Here is a 17833-nt window from a genome sequence, read left to right on the forward strand (position 1 = left end):
GATATGGAAATAGGCATCTTTGAGGTCCACCGTGGTGAACCAGTCACCTGGCCTGACTGACTGCAACTGCTGCCCAGAGCTTCTCCATTTGCTCTGTCCGCCGATTGCTTGCATCTTTGACTCTTCTTCCTCTTCCTCAGAGAAGGTGAGGCAGAGGAGTATGAGGAAGACCGCAAGGACGGCTTCCTGAGTGGGCTACTTTCCCGGGTGCGTCGTCCGCTCTCCTTTGGCACAGACCCAATGCGGGGAGGATGCAGCCACCTCTGTAACAGAGGGTGATGGAGAAGAGCGCTGTATAGGAGTGATGGACACAGAGCGCTCTGTAGAGCTGCGAGAGAGACGTTTCTCCATTGTACACTTGGAGAAATGCGCACAAAACCTTGCAGAAACTGTGGTTCACCAGTTCCTCCTTTGCGTGCTCTGGCCCGAGGCAGGAAGAGCATGTGCCATGCTTGTCCTCCACAGTCAGGCTGGCCTTGCATGTGTCACAGGAATAAAAACTAGGCATTATGCAAATAGCAAGCAATGTACAGTAAGAATGTACAGTTGCTGCCTCAGCTGCTAAAGACAGCGACGGGGCTATTCAAGACCCAACAAGACCTGCTTCGTACCAGACTGGGCATGTAAACAATGGTTGGTAGTGGGTGGGAACCAGGACTGTACGGGGACGATTTGGTACAGGTTCAGTGCCTGTAGCACCGGGTCAGTACAGTATGGGTACGATACCGACAGTACGGTATGGTGCAGAACCGGAACGGTATGGGGTTGCTTGATCCCTGGGAAGGGGAGACCGCAGCGAGATGTAACAAACAACAGGCTGTGGTGCATAAATATGTAAAACTAATACAGCAATTATTAGTAGTATCGCATATAATTTGTAAAAATACAATAAATGTGAACATTTATACAGAAAAAGTAACAAGTACTTATTTGAATAGGCTTTCCTGTCAGGTCAGTTCTTGAAAGGAAAAATAACGGTGAGATCTGTGCGTGCAGTCCTTTATACCTTCGGGAGCGGGCATGACTGCGTCACAGAGGCCCGGATGAGCAGCTTTGTTATATCTTATTCAGGTTTCGGGTCTTAAAGAGGTTAATACCCATTCGGTAATGGTTACATTTCATACTTGAAAGGGAATGAGCTTTAGCCTCCCCTCTCCTCTCTCAGTAATAGTGCTTTTCTATTTCCAAGGGCATTCGTCTTGGTGAATCAGACTCCTTTTCCACCTTCAAAACTCAATAACATTTTGCCGTTTGCAAGAGCCTGTTGTTGATATTTGTGACAATAAACAACCTTGAGGTAATACAACATTCATAAGTTACCTGAGAAATATGCTGTGTATTGCATCTTTGTATTTTACAGCACTATAGGGTGCTACCTGATATTGTCAAACTTTGTTAACATGAGTAAAGAGTTTTGGACAACAGTGACAACATATTTTTTGAACCAGTTGCATTTGATGTTGATGTGAATACATTTAACGTTTTCAATAACCTAATACTGGTGAAACAGAAATGAGCAAATCAATGTTCAATTTATTCACAGAGACAGAAAACAAACAACATAGAAACAAGATGAAAACCATACTGGAGAGCATTACATTGTCTAAAAGTAGTCGTCCATCTCAAAACAGAACCCTGAAGCCACATCATCAGAAACTCATGCTGGGACTTTAAACTGTTCCCACCATTATGACCCTGAACAGATATCTTTCTATTTTCATCATTTGCTTTTCCTGCAAGAGGGATCAGTTTTGTAGAACAAATCTACATCGTTTAATGACAGTGCAGATGGCACCACATAGGGGTAACCTGGCACAGATTCAAACTAAGTTTCATAATGGAGCCAAATTAAGAGAAGGAAACCTTCACAGGGCTGCCTATGTTCCAAACATCTGGCATGGCAGAAACTAAGCTTTATGACTAAAAGAAATTATGGAAAATTAAATAGTTCTTAAAATGACAGCAATCTATAGTCAATCATTTCTGAGCCCATTTCAGTACAATTTTATGTTAATACCTCAAATAATCTTTGTCATGTTGAAGTGCTTTTCATTGAGTTCATTAACAACAGAACAACAAATTAACTTTTGTGTTATGGTGAAATAAAAAGAAAACATCTTAAAATCGACCGTTTAAGTAAAACATGTGTATACCGTAATCTTCTGAATATTACACATACAATTACGGTATTAAAATACTTTTTTTATATCCTTCCTTGGCCTGAATTATTATACAATCTTCATATAACATTATTGTTTTTTCAATCTACCCTCTTAAATACCTTAGTTCCATGATCCACAGCAACTAACAGCTGCCAGTTGATTCTTAAACTACAGTATTCTGCAGCTGCTGTTTGCTTCAATCCACCCTAAACCAGCTTTTAAATAGGGCATCTTTAGTTGTGTGGATTAAATACAATAGTCAATACCATTATTTGTAATATATCCTATGAAAATAGCATTTCAGTAGCACAGAATAAAAATATCTGCCAGCTCCAGATAAAAACAAATCGCCCCCTTTATCCTCAGACTTCTGACAGTAACCTAAGCAAACCGTGTTAATGAGTCTTCCCAGCATCTGCAAATTGGTTAGACACCAGAGAAAAAGGGTTCAAATCACACATACTAACTGATAGACTGAAGATGATCAGTCACTGAATTTAGCAGCATTAGCAACTAGAAAGACATTGCAGGGAAACCATTAAAAGGGGCTCATTTTGCAATCCGTGATTTATAACAAGTGCAAGGGATTTATCATTGGGAACCAAAAGGTCACATGTCACATGTGTACATGCTCATACAGAAACGTGGTTTATTAACTTGGTTTAGATGGCTTCTGCTAGAGGTGTGCACTTCCCATTAAAAAAGAATATTGAAAGCCTCCTTTAATAAAATGGTACAATTGCAGTATCTGTCTAACAGGTGTCTCAAATTATAAAGCAAAATTCCCATTAGAATCACATTTAAAGAGGTCATATTAGTATATCTTGTATATATATATATATATATATACTGTATAGTGTTAAATGTCAGCAAAACTTGCAAAGAAAATGTACAAAATGAAATTTACTGGTTGCATAAGTATTCAGCCCCTTAAGTCAGTACTTGGTAGAAGCATCTTTTGCAACAATTACTGCTATGAGTCTTTTTGGATCGGTCTCTACTAGCTTTACACAGTAGGATGGTGAAATCTTTGCCCAATCTAATCTTCACAGGAAAATTGCTCCAGTTCTGATAAGTTTGTTCTGGATCGTCGATGGACTGCAATCTTCAAGTCCCGCCATAAATTTTCTATTGGATTCAAGTCAGGACTTTGTCTGGGCCACTCAAGAACATTAATTATCTTCTTATTCAACCACTCCAGTGTGGCTTTGGCTTTGTGCTTTAGGTCATTGTCCTGCTGAAATGTGAATTTCCTCCCCAGTTTCAGAGTCTTGGCTGACTCAAACAGGTTTTCCTCAGATTCGCCTGTACTTTGCTCCATCCATTCTCCCCTCTATCCTGACAAGCTTCCCAGTCCCTGCTGAAGAGAAGCATCCCCATAACATGATGCTGCCACCACCATGCTTGACAGTTGGGATGGAGTTGACTGGGTGATGTGCAGTGTTGGGCTTGCGCCAGACGTAACGCTTGGAATTTAGACCGAAAAGTCTGACCACAAAACCTTTTTCCACATGTCTGCAGCATCATCTACATGCTTTCTCGCTAACTCCATACGTGCTTTAAGATGAGGCTTTTTGAGTAATGGCTTCTTTCTTGCCACCCATCCATACAGGCCAGCTTTGTGTAGGGACCGGTGTTCTGTTCTCCTTGCACATACAATTTAACAGGCAGCTAAACTCCTTCTTTCACCACTACACAAAGAGACGTGAAGAACATTTGAATGCCGATGTTTATTGTCTAGACACTCATGCACCAGTAAAAAATGATGTGAAATTAAGAAAGAAAGTAGTACAGTACCTAATCACAATTGCAGATGTTCCTTACAAAGTGTACATATAGTGCAATATAACTACATAACACAACCCTTTTGGACATATTTTTATAATATACAAAATATACCTATTTCCATTCTACACAATACATAACAAATAAGTACGGTATATACTAAACATGTAACGATATAGCGATAACACAGAAATATATCTAAGCATATACACACATCAATCCCAGTTCGTATATCATGTAACACTAAACCATACTTATAATTAAACAAACATAAAATACTGCTGGCTATCAATCCGCTAATGCTGTTTATTTACACAGCTTCTAGAAACTAACAGAACTTGGAAATAGCGAAATAAAGCACATCATCAATATAATAATCATGTCAAAATCACAATATATATATATATATATATATATATATATATATATATATATATATATATATATATATATATATATATATTCATATTCAACAGATACTTACAAACAATGCTTTCCAAGGCAGCAACGTCTACAGATGCAAACAGATTGAGTGTACTGAACAGTGAACTACAACGTGCTGAGGCAATGGATTCTTTTACTTCTGATCATGTGATGCTTCCAAACCAATCGAGAAATTAAGAGTAGAACATGACACTTAGGAATATGCAAAAAGTGACCACTAGGGGGCAACACAAAACTAACTAACCAGTCACAGAACAACCAGCTTATTGTTGATGTGTGAACACTGACTCCCATCTCAGACACAGAACTTTGCAGATCAAGGTCATTGTTGGCTTCAGAGTGACACCCCAAACCAGTTTCCTGCTTGCCCAGCTGCTTAGTTTGGGAGGGCGACCTGATGTGGGTAGTGTCTGGGTGGTATGATGCATCTTCCACTTCTTAATGATGAACTTCACTGTGCTGAGAGGGATAATCAGCGCCTTTGAAATTTTCTTGTACCCTTCTCCTGCTCTGTGCCTCTCTACCACTTTATCCCTGACTTGTTTTGAAAGCTCCTTGGTCTTCATGGTTGCTTTGTTGGATCACTATGTGAGTTGAAGCTTGAAAGTCTTTATATACCCGAGGAGATTATCTACAAGTTAAACCACTTTGATTACACACAGGCTGAAACCATTTCAATAATTTTGTGACCTTTCAAACAAATCATTTGCACCTGAGCTGATTTAGGGCTGCAGTAGCAAAGGAGCTGAATACTTATGCAACTGAGATTAATCTATTTTTCCCTGTAAATCTTACTTATTTATATTCTATATGCATTTTTTAACTTTATCAATGTGGAGTAGTTTGTGTAGATCCTACATGTAAAGTCTAATTTGAAAGCGTCATGGAGTATGCACAGGTTACAACAAAATGTGAAAACTTTGCAGGGGGGTGAATACTTCTGCAAACCACTATATATATATATATATATATATATATATATATATATATATATATATATATATATATACACACACACACTGAATGCCAATAAACAATCAGTGAATGGCATTCCAACTGTTCAACTGGGAAGTCTACATATGCTGCATTCAAATTACAGGAGTCCTTTGGGTAAAAATTAAACATGTGTTAAAGCAAAAAGAATGCAATACATAGTAAATTACAATGGTTTAATAGTTTGGCTGCTGAATCAGCTCATATTGGGGCCTGACTGGGTCCTTGCCTCCAGGGTTCAGTAGCTTGTTAACAGCAGGTGCTTAGTTTTTATAATACCTGAAATGACTTTGGTTAAAATGAATAGATTTGTAATCACTTAATCGTTGTCTAACTGTTTAAGGTATCTCTTAGCAAGATAAATACAACTTAGTCTGATTTCCTGTGTTCTACTTTTCTTGTTTGTGTTTTTGCATTTTAAAGATGCACAGATAATCCAATGAGAGTTTGACATATGGGCTGGGATTGAACTATAGCATTTTCACTTTAACGCAAAACTTACTTGGACAACTTCATCATCCTCTTCTAATAGACTTTCAAGTATCTCTGTGGCAAGCTGAGGAAAAGGAAAATGTATTTCAATTTTAATTACTGTAAAATTATACCATCAAATCTAGGCTTTTTTCTGTGTTGATTATTGACTGTTTTCAGCCCCTTAGTAACAATTGCTAGAGATAATGTCAAAATGACCTTACAACTTGTTTTGTTTTTTTACTCTATGGTGGTCGTAATACGTCAGAGGTCATGTGTGTTAGCCCTTCCAATGTTCTGAGGCTGCAGAAACTGTTACATTGCACCAGGGGGGTGATGCATTATCATTTTAATGTTCAAACTACAGCCAAAAAGCAATGCAGTATATCAGATTAAGGGAAAACCTGCATGCAGTGATGTCAAACTTTTTTGGTTAAACTTTAAAATTTATAAAATATTCATTTTTTTCTATAAAATGAGTGGATGACACATGGTGTACTTCACATGCTACTGATCGTTTGTTTTTAAAGAGGAATAATACTGAACAAGTATTGAACCTTCATAACCTATTTACCCTCAACATGCACTCTTATGCAGGTTTAACATCCTGTTTAAATATTTTACAGCATTTTGAAGTGGAAGTTGACAACACACATGCCTCAAAGACATTCAAATGATGTTTAAACCTGCTAGGCAGGGAATTGACCAGCAAAAATCGCAGACCTTGTGATAAAAGAGAAGAAACCAGCAGATGAGGTAGTCCTACTAATCCACCGTGGTAGTGTTATTATTATTATTATTTTATCTTCTAATAGTAGCATTTATTTTTGTAATGTTCTCATATTGTGGTGACCCCTCTACCCAACAATGTTCACAGCTATAAGAACATACATCCACATAGCTGCACATTCTAATATTTCCAATACATTGTGTTTAAGAATACCCTCATCAAGTTTGTCCCAATTGGACAAGCGGTTCTCTAGATACTGTATATATGTAAAAATGTAACAGACAGAGAAATACTGTGGGAAAGAAAAGCAGATAGACTCAATTTTCAGAAGCCCCATATTTGGATACAATCAATAACGTGTGCTAACAAATATTTCATCACAATAGAATAAGTGGATCTCAAGATATAGGTACAAACTATAACATATGTAAAAGTACATTACAGCTGTCTCTACATCCTGTTGCATCCCTAGCAAGGTATAATACAAACATGCACATATAGCACAGGACAGTAGCTAAACAGTATTTTATCAGACAAACACTGCACTGTAAAAAAAGCATTGGTTTACAGCAGAGGATCAAACTTTTTTTTTTTTGCTGCACCCCCCTTCCGAGATGCATGCACATGTGCACTTCCCCCCTTCTAATAAACAGTACAGTATTTAAAAGAAAAAGATGATTTTCCCAACATATAATAACACATTTTTCTGAAGACAGAAAGCAATATAGCATAGTACCACTATTCAAATACTTAATAAACTTGAAAATAAAAGAACACCAATGAGTGCACAGTTTGTGATATCTCGGCTTGATTTCAACCTCAGATCTGTCTCTACATTCACGCGATGTCCGTACTTCCTCGATGTAAATAAGCGATTATCTGTACTTCCTCTTGATGTAAATAAGCGAAGAAAACCCTGTTTTCAGATATGTTGAGGCAAAGTGAACAAGTATTTCCACGGCTGTTTGTGACAATTCAGTTAACTCTTTTTTAATTGAGAGCCAGAACTGTTTAACAGGCATAACATAAATTATCGCTCAAAACAGAATCACCATCAACGTCAATCAAATTTTCTTTTAGACTCACAGCAACCTTGGCCTACAAAGTTCTCTGAAAACATATTTCTAACCAAAGTCCTGCTATTCATTTACCTCACTTTCGGGAAAATATACTCTGAATTGAATGCAAAGCTGAGACAAATGCTCCACTATCATCTTAACTTCCAGGACTGACATTCCAAATTCCATAATGACAGAAGACAGTGTCATAGTTACATCGTCTTGTATCACACAGCTACTCCAAAGCACGTTTTTTGGGAAAAGCTCTGTCCTTTTTCCTGTGCAATGAAAATGTTACAGTTCTTACATATATGTCAGCCAAATAGCCCAGTAAAACTTGAAAGCTCTGGTCAAGTAAGTGCTGGTGAAGTGAGAGTTCATCAAAAACATATGATGAGCTGATATATCGAACATAAACCATTATTTTGGCTACATTGGCATGGTCAGTACTCTTAGTATCTGTAGCGTGAAAAGGGGGGTTTGCCTCACTGCTTCAACAAGCTGCGCCTCAATGCCTTTTACCATATCAGCAATTTTGCTTACCTGTTCATCAACTTCCCTTCCACATACTATCAATGCCATTTCAATCGCTGCTGGCAGCATGAGATCTTCACCAATCGTATTTCACCACTTTTTGCTATTTAGTTTGGTAGGAGACAGCATACAATGATTTGTGCTTTGGCAGGTGTAGCGCTGCTTTCTTTGATTAACCTCCTCTGTCCTTTGAGTTGAAAAATCTTTGAGGGCAGGATGTTTGGTCTCCAGGTGGCGTTACTTTTAGTTTGTTTGGTTTCATGCTATCATTGGCAAGAACATCCACACAAACAACACATTGTGGTTGCGGATGTTTGTCAGAACCAATACATGTAAATCCCAAGTCCAAGTCCAAGTAAGAGGGTATTTCCTCTTCTTTTTTTGCTCAGCTTTACCTGCTCCTTCATCTGGATCAATATCCTCAACTTTACATTTTAAAAAACACTCCATTCTTTCCTATTGTTTGTCAACACAACTGATCGCTAGCGAGAACAAATAACATCTGAGTCACTTTTACGTCGGTTCACACGTTGGTTTGGACGCTAAGGGGCAATGATGATGTGTGTCGGAATATTGTTCAATGAAGCTTTTGTATGATGCACCTTGTTTTACAATCGCCAAGAAGTCAGAAACAAATATTTGCCAGTCAGGTCCTGTGCCCCCCTGATAACCTTATCATGCCCCCCAGTTTGAAAACCTCTGGTTTACAGCTTAATTGCACCTATCATCTCTACATATATAAAAAGAAAAATGTTTGTGCATTTGCTCAGCCACAGCTTTAGTTCCTCCCCCAATAAAAGCAACAACCCTGACATAGCAGGACACAGAACAGGTTAAATCGCTTACTTTGCCCTTGTGTGAAAGTGTTGTCACACAGCTCTGGTTTACAGGATACAGCCTGGCTTTCTCTTGGTTCAAAGTAACACAATTAGTTTCAGAAGGTCTGAAGTCAAGTATGTTGTATCAGGAAACGACTCCAAAGCTGGGAACAGAATGTTACACCCTGTAATTTAAATGACTGACCACTCAATTTATGAGCATTTGCTGCAATAAAATTCAGCCTGAACTTAATAATAGCACATTTTATGTGGCACCTATGACAATTACAATCTATAGTTACTGCAGCCACCCTTTGGTCTGGGGAAGATGACAGCATTAATTATATATGCTTGCCATTTATCAGACTTAACCTGGCACACAACTGATCTCATCTCAAACTTGACTCAGATTTAGCATTTTCTAAATCCATTGGAATGGGTATAATTAGTTTTTAGATGAATGTTCTGCTTTTTATTTTATTTTATTTCTCTTGTTTAACACTGCTTTCACTTAAATTACATAGCAACTCTGACAATGGAGGCAGGCAATTTATTTTTGGAACACAAAAAGGTTTCACAGCAAAAGATCCAGTTAACCATGATGCAGTGAGGTGCTGTATTCATAATGTTTGAAAAGGAGACCCAAGAGAAGCAGACGGAGTGGCTTTTCTGAAAAAGAAGGCTTGTTACAGCATATAGAAAGTATGTAGTCCTTGACCTTTACCCATGAGATGCATAAACAGGTGTTTTGAGTGGCCAATACTGAACTCCATGGCTCATGATCTTACATCTGAGAAAGACTGTTATGGTATTTTATTAGCCATAAGATTTTACAATGAAAAATTGTAGATGCTATGCAAATGCATAGTTCTTTTTTTTCTTTTCTTACTGTGGTGACCATACATTAAAACATCAAATGGATTGTCTTCATAGATAACAACTTATGTGTAATGCACTGTGAACAAGCCATTAACTGAAAGCATGCCAGATGAATCAGTCACTCCGTCTCTTTATCAGTAAGCACAACAGTCTGCTAGAGTACAAAACAGTTTTTCATCTTTAAAGTTTGCTTCAAATTGTGGGTCCTGGTCTCTTGGAATGAAGCATTGATTTTATTGATTTTTTATTTGTTTTAAGTTATACACATCTTATTTTAACACAAAAGGTGAAAGTCATGACCTCGGAATTAAATGCTATCAACTCTATGTTTGTAAACACCAGAGCACTTTGCAAAGCAGTTTCAAATTCAGCTAAATATACTTTTCACAGAACCATAAGCATACAGTAACTGCAACTTCAGCTTCCTTGTTCCAGTGAGAGGCCCCTTGACTTTTTAATACAATTTCAAAAACCTCTTCCATCTCGCAAGTGCCTTCCAGAATCTCCTGCAGCAAGAGATTTGGTTGTGTCGTATGCCATCTCTAGGGCAATCCTTGTTCACAAGTTCTATCTCATTTTTTGCAGCATATTCTATAAAGGCTTGTACTGAAGCTCTCAGGCGATATGCCTCATTTTTTGTGTGCTTTTAATATATCATTAAGTTATGTTCTTATCATGTTTGGTAAAGGGCTTGTTTATTTCTTTGGGCAGTGTCAGTTCTAACATATCGGTCACTATGGGTGTTTACTTGAAGAAGTCAGAAAAAAATTAAGTATCTGGGATAAAGAGGGGAAAAATACCTCAGGGAAACAAAGACACGAGCTGGAACACATAAGGCAATTTTAGATGAATGGTGTGGGGGAAACAAGAAGAAAGAAGCTCCACAAGAAGAGAGATAAGGGTTAACTGGCTGAATAAGCTCTGAAGGAAACAGCTTAGAGAAATATGAGCTGAATTCATTAGAATTCATGCCTTTGCTACATCTGCTGATGCAGACGATATTACAAAGCAACATTAACGTGCGTGCTCAGATTGTTTGTTGTTTGTTAACTCTACAAAAAAAACTGAATCAGATCAATATTTGTATTCTAGGATTTTTCATGTCGATTGATTTTTGCTCCCAGACCATGGTTTGAAAAAATCCCTAGACTTTACACAGGACCACACTGATTACATTTTTGCAGAGAGTAAAATATTGTGTAGCCCAAGTGTAGTGTATAGGTGTTATTAAAAATGGTGTCTTCAATTAACCACTAGCTGAAACACAGGTAGCTTTATAACACTGAGATTCCAACTAGTTGAAAATACACCATTTATTTCACTGTGCCATTTTCCCAAACATGTAATTTTCTTGTATTCCCTCCCATCTAATTAGTAAATCCAATGCAGTGCCGATATCGTCAAGGCATAATCTTATTACATTGCATTACCTCCTAGGCAAAAAGTATCCTTGTGGCAATGCGCCCCGCCCCTGTGTGCATTTGTGTGTTATGTGTTGTATGTTGCGTGTGTTAATGTTGGTGTATAGTCATTGGTACACGGGATATAAACGGGTCTGTGTTTCACGTGTATTTAAAAAAGGTAGATTTGTATTTAGGCACGAGGAGGGCACAAATCACTTCACGTGCTGGTTGAATGTAATATGTGAGCATGGGGTTGCACAGAATTAATTCACGTGCTGGGATTCAAGTGAATAATTAATTAGTAATTGAATCCCAGCACAACAGTATATATAGATGCACATTTTCATTCAGTCGGGGTTGGGTGTTCGAGAGTGGAGAACGGGAGAGAGAGAAGGAGAAAGAAAAGCAAAATAAAACGTAAAGTGTTTGTTCTCACCGTGTTTGTTTGTCTCCGTGCACCGTTTAAGTGTTAGTTCGTTTTGTTTGTCTGTTTATTTTGGCTACAAGTGCTGTGTCCTGTTTTGTGTTCTGTTCAAACCTTTTATTTTCTGTGCTGTTTTATTAAATGCTGAGCGAAACCATTCGCTCAGCTCCACCAAACTCCAAGTCTGTCTGTTTATTTCCTGCATCTGGTCTGACGCCACCCACTCCGGCCGTCTTTGTGACAATCCTCAACATATTTTCCTCCACTAATTGTCTGTTAATTTCAGTTTTAAAAAGATGATTATCTAATAACTTGCTACAACATTTAAATGTTTAATTAAATGTTAAAAAACATGTTATATATATATATATATATATATATATATATATTGTAATGAATTGCACCTCTCTCGGGTTCGTTGCCCCTTTAAAACCAGTGACCCAACAGACACAAATGGATTTTTCTTGCGCGGTTGCGCTATTTTAATAAACAAAGAAATAAACAAAATACAAAACAAACACCTAGCTCTGTACGAGCACTAACTAACACACACAGGAACTCCCTGACTAACACGGGACAGCTAAGCTGTTTCCCCGTCCTTTCAAAAAAACCCCGGTTTAACACAGCACTTACGTTTATTCAATGGCTACTCGGAGACAGCACACCTCTCTGCCTCCTTCCACTCAGCAGCCCCGAGCAGACTGCCTGCTCTCTTTTAAACCCCCACACCTGGGTCTAATTCCCCAATACCGCCCAGGTGCGGATGATAATTAACAATAAAACAATTAAACAAAACAATTCAAACAATAAACCAATCAATCCAAAACAAAAGTGCATTCCACACAGGTTTCTCTCGCAGGGAGGTTTTAACCCCCTCCCTGCTGTCTCACCCAACCTGCTTCCTTACAATATATATATATATATATATATATATATATATATATATATATATATATATATATATGTCTGTGAATGTGTCAGTGGTTGCAAATTATGGCCTGTGACGCTCTTATTATTTTGACTGACTCAGGTATTAAATATGTACTGCAGACTCAGCTCATAGTGGAAAATTAAATGCCCCTCGGGAAGACTATTGTTACCTCCAGGGTGCAATGCGCTCAGGCTGTGGCTTCGGGCATTATAGCCCCCTGTCGATAACAATAGTCTTCCCTCAGGTCAAAAGCAGAATTGTCAAATGTATCCTTCTACTTAAATATGGCACACATTATTCTTAAAAACTGCCCAGATTTTGTATACTCACTTGTTAGAATGTATCAATGTAGTAAGGTGTATACATCTAGAGAGCAAATAAATGAAGGAACAGCAAACTGTAGTTTCTATGAGGATTATTATCAGCTAAACTAAGTACAGTATCTACAGTATTGAATACAATGTTTTATACACTTTGTACTGGTCCCTATGGGTATAGAAAAGTCTTTCTTTGACAGCTTGAGTAAGTCGATAGTTAATATTTTGGAATTCTTCCAAAAACAGTTCAAGGTACCACCATATGCCATATCAAAAGAATCTAAGACGACGAGGTGGGACCCATTGGTGCATTTGATGTGGGTGACCCATAAGTCTTTAAAGCTCTTATTGCTACATTAAGAATGGAAGACGAACATGCTACTGAAAAAAGGTCTGTTACAAACATGTAAGGTGCATTATTCATAAGTCATGTTGAAATATATTAAAGATTCTACTTCATGATTACCTCCACAAGCCTTTTCAAAATACTACATGACACATATTTCAAACATATTTCTATAATCTGCTAACTTAATGTTCCTGAACGGGTATGTAGGCATCCCTTAATTATCAGAAATCAGGTTTAGTTTTATTAAAGGCATTTGCAAAGGTGGAGAATAAGGGGTCAAGAAATTGAGCTGGTGGAAAACAGGGGGCCAATGAAATGTTCTGTCTGTGTCGTTCTAAAAAAATAATAATAATAATAATAAAAAGGTATTGTTAAAAGAAAAATGGTGGCAGCAGCTATATGAGATATCTCGGTATGTAATAACATTAACATATAAGTGCAATTGCGTAGACCTCCTTAATATCATTAATTTCTTAAAAAAGTTTAATATTCTCAGAAAACCTTTCCGATGTGAGAAATGTCATACAAATATGATTATGATAAAGAACAACCACATGACATTAGTGGGATATACCTGGAGCTACCTTGCTTAAGCCTCCAGATAATATTGTTTCTACTTTATTTCTGTGCTTGAAAGTCACCTGTCACTATCACTGTTATGCATGTCAATATAGACACAAAAACAGCAATCTACTGGTACACAGTCATGAGGGACATCTGCTCATTGAAGCTGATGCAGGACCCCATGCTGCTCGGTGGCCCAGGTTGTGTGCTACAAATCGACGACAGCGTCACAGTCTGGGCGAAATATAGACGTGGCCGCTACCTGGGAAAGCCCGATAGGTGGTTATTTGGCATTTACCAACCAGATATCCAGCTCTGCTTCAACACTCCTATCGATCATCACCAAGGAAGTGAGACTAGGGACTGAAATACAATGTGATCAGTGGCCAGCATACTACCAAATTGCAACCCTAACCTGGTAATCCCTATAATCATAAAACCGTCAACCACTCTGAGCACTTTACAGACCCAGACATTAGAGTCCACACCCACAACGTAAAGAACCACTGGGCCTGTACTAAGAAACAATTTAAAACATTGCAGAGCCTTCCTATATTTAACCAGATGGCCCTTCCATGCGATGTAATGAATGTGTGGTTTAGATTCCCGCCATGTCCATTCTAGTTTACAACCCTCATATTTCATCTTACAAGATGTATCTAAATCACGGTGAGCTTTCTTTAAAAGACACTCCCCGAGTTTTGATTGGCGCTACAGTATCTAAATACCAGTCAAGGTGGCGGTGTAGGTATTAACCAGCTCATCTACTGATAGGGACTCAGATAGTGGAATGAGCTCAATACATCAGAAAGCTTAACAGCAGTTGAAGTTGGGTTATGGCGTTCTTCCAGCTAAACCACGCTAAATTACCAGATCTAAGGTATGGACATGATTATGCGTAGGACATTTGACATGCAGGATATAATCTAAGGAATCCAGTAGCCTCAAAAATTCCACGGAGTTAGAATCAGAATCAACGTCAACATGAAGGTTAAAATCACCCAATAAAATAATCCTATCATATTTGACTGTTAATATACATAGCAGATCCCCAAATTCAGTCAGAAATAGCAGGTTTGACTTAGGTGGTCGATAAATAATTACGATATGAACAGGTAATGGACTGTTTAATGTCAAGGTTAAAACTTCAAAAGATGAATAACCTTCTAAGTTCACTACGGAAAACAGTAGCAAGTCCACCTCCCCATCCAGTAGAGCGAGCTTTCTGAAAAAAAGAATAGTTAGGTGGAGAAACCTCCAATCAGGGAAACATTGTCATTCGGTCCAAGCCATGTTTCATTTAAAGAGAGAATACCAATGTTGTCATCCTGAATAAAATCACTAATTAACAGAGCCTTATTAGACAGAGACTTGATATTAAATAAACCTAGGCATAAATTGGTCCAGTCAAGAGCATGTGATTGAGCAGGGGTAACAGGAATTTGACAAAGGTTACTGTAGCATACACCTCTGTGTTTACTCAGCGGGTAGTGGGAATGGCAGGATACTTTAACCTGAATTTTACATGTCTGTTTAGATTCCCTCCCCTCCCCAGTTCCTAGTTTAAATACCTTGCTAGGGGGTGTTTGATGTTATCAGCTAGCCTGCTTGCCCCTGACCTATTTAGGTGCAGTCCATCTTTCCTATAATATCTATTTATTTTCCAAAAGCAACCCCAGTTGTTTATAAATCCCAGCCCTTCTTGCACACACCAACCAGCCAGCCAAGTATTTAAGGCCCTAATTCTACTGAATATTTCATCCCCACCAGCAACAACAGGTAGTAGACCTGAGAGAATAATTCTGCATCCTAACTTTTTCAGCTATCTTGTTAATTATTTTAAATCCTCTTTCAGAATCTCAGATTTTCTGTTCTTTATGTTATTTGTACCAGCATGTACAATGACCACAGACTCTTTTTTTGTGATTTAATCTGTGCACTCTTGATTCAATGTCTTTTACTTTTGCTCCAGGGAGGCAGGTAACAACCCTATTTACGGGATCTTTATGGCTAAAATCACCGTCGACATAACATAGAATTGAATCACCTACTAACAACACCTCACCCCTGTGTTCATCCAGCACTAGGCCATCATTGCTCAGTGCTTGGAATCTATTAGCTAGATCAATCTCCTCTCTATGTTGACGGCTTGGTGTCAGCCTCCTCTTTGTACTTTTTCTAACAGTTACCCAGTCCCCACTCACCTCCTGCCTTTCATCCATATTTACCTTCTCAGGTCCCTCTACACATACAGTTCCACTTTCATGCTGTGGCACTGAAACATCACATGGAGCAGGCGCATTTATTAAAATCAGAGTCGTTTTCAGTCTCACCTTCAATATCCAAAACTAATCAAGTCCTATTAATTTTATTAAAACTATTTTCAATAAACTGCACATTTTTGTTTATGCTCCAATTTGTTTTTCAAGTTCGGCAACCTTCTACATTAAAGAATGTATGACAGAGCACTTCTTGAAAATAAAGTCTTCCTTAAATTGAAATGTATTGACCACCATATACATTTTACAAGAAATACAGATCAAAGCACACATTTCAGAATACATAGTGTTTGGAAGACAATAAATAAATATGATTCATAATAAATTAACCAGGATGAGGGCAGATGACAAAGTGGTGAGAACTGAATAAAAACAAAAGCAGATACTCTTTCAGGAACTAAAGTTACCAGATATGTTTTTCCCCGTATTACTTATAATAATTGAATAAATAACTATTTTATTTATAAATATGTATTTTGATAAAATAAATCGAGAGTAGAGTATTGCTTATAAAGACCCTGAGAATAAATGTGTATTGAGTCATTGCAATCACTCAGGTGAAACAGTGTCTTGTAATTTGCCCAAACATCTTTATTTTTCTACAAAACATTCAGGAAGTATTGTAAGGTCATAGAATAACACATTTGTATATATGTATCTCTAAGCAGAATACATAATACAAAATATTTTACATAAAAAAAGCAAAATATTGTGTTGAAAAAAAAAGTGAAACATTTGTATGGTTTCTGAAGTACTTTATAATCTTCCCCATAGTGTTCTGAAAAAAGGACACCATTTCCAAGATGCTATTGTAAAAAAATGATTTTTAGTGAATTTTTATTGGAAAAGAATCAAATATAGCCAAAAATGCCTGGTCCTGGGGGAGCATGCCACTGAAAAATGGTTGGTCTTGAAAGGGTTAATCTATGGATTCAATTTACTTCTGGGCTGGCTGAGGACTGCAATAAAACAATACAGTAAAGGGCTCTTAAAAATATATCTAATGGTATATCTCAGCGGATGTTGGTGAGTTCAAGGTAATTCAAAATGTAATCTGTTATAAGATGATCACATGTAAAATCACTTTACACCTCTCACCTTTTTACCTTTCCACTATTCAATGGCTCTCACAGAATCATTCATCTTTCTCCAGGTGCAATCTTTATCCTCATTGTGCATCCTTGGTCAGCCTTTCCATTCAAGTTTACATGTATTCTACTCCTTTTTTGCTGGGAACGTTTTTTGCACGCAACCTAAATGGGTCTGTGTTCATGGTCAATTATAGAAGAGGGATGCCAGGATGTAACTGAAATAACAGGTTATCAAAGTAACATGTTATTTAACTCTCATTAGAGCACAGCTTTTCAAACAGTGTTCTTTTTTAGCAGTTACCAGCTTCTCTAATTCCCTTGGAACTCGAGGCTGCCTTATCTCTCAGCAAGAAACACATGTTCTAAAGTTAATTAAGAAACACTCATTATAATACAGGAGTACTAGTGAATAAAATGGGAGCACCATCCACTGGCTTATTTCAGACAACTTAGGGACAAAATCGTAATGTTACAGGTTCAGATTCTCAATGGTCTGTGAAGAAATTGAAAATTGAATAGAAAGTCCAGGGTCCTAAACATCTACATCAAGATGATGTCAACAACTTGTATTTTTCTTGGATTTAATTAGTTCTGAAGAAAG

General features: G+C 37.7%; 1 protein-coding gene across 3 annotated transcripts in view; it reads right to left on the reverse strand.

The window, feature by feature from the left end:
- The window catches only part of LOC117435683 (uncharacterized), a 154208-nt gene that overhangs the window by 44088 nt on the left and 92287 nt on the right, over positions 1-17833 (reverse strand). The window contains exon 4 of one of the 3 annotated variants that reach the window (XM_059012570.1): positions 5887-5940. The exons of 1 other annotated variant lie outside the window; for it this stretch is intronic. In XM_059012570.1, the coding sequence (XP_058868553.1) occupies positions 5887-5940 (54 nt within the window). Of the gene's footprint in view, positions 1-5886; positions 5941-17833 lie in introns of those variants that run through there. One more of the 3 variants, XR_009311918.1, reaches the window with a different exon arrangement.

This window comes from Acipenser ruthenus, chromosome 3, assembly GCF_902713425.1.
Source record: "Acipenser ruthenus chromosome 3, fAciRut3.2 maternal haplotype, whole genome shotgun sequence".
NCBI lineage: Eukaryota > Metazoa > Chordata > Actinopteri > Acipenseriformes > Acipenseridae > Acipenser > Acipenser ruthenus.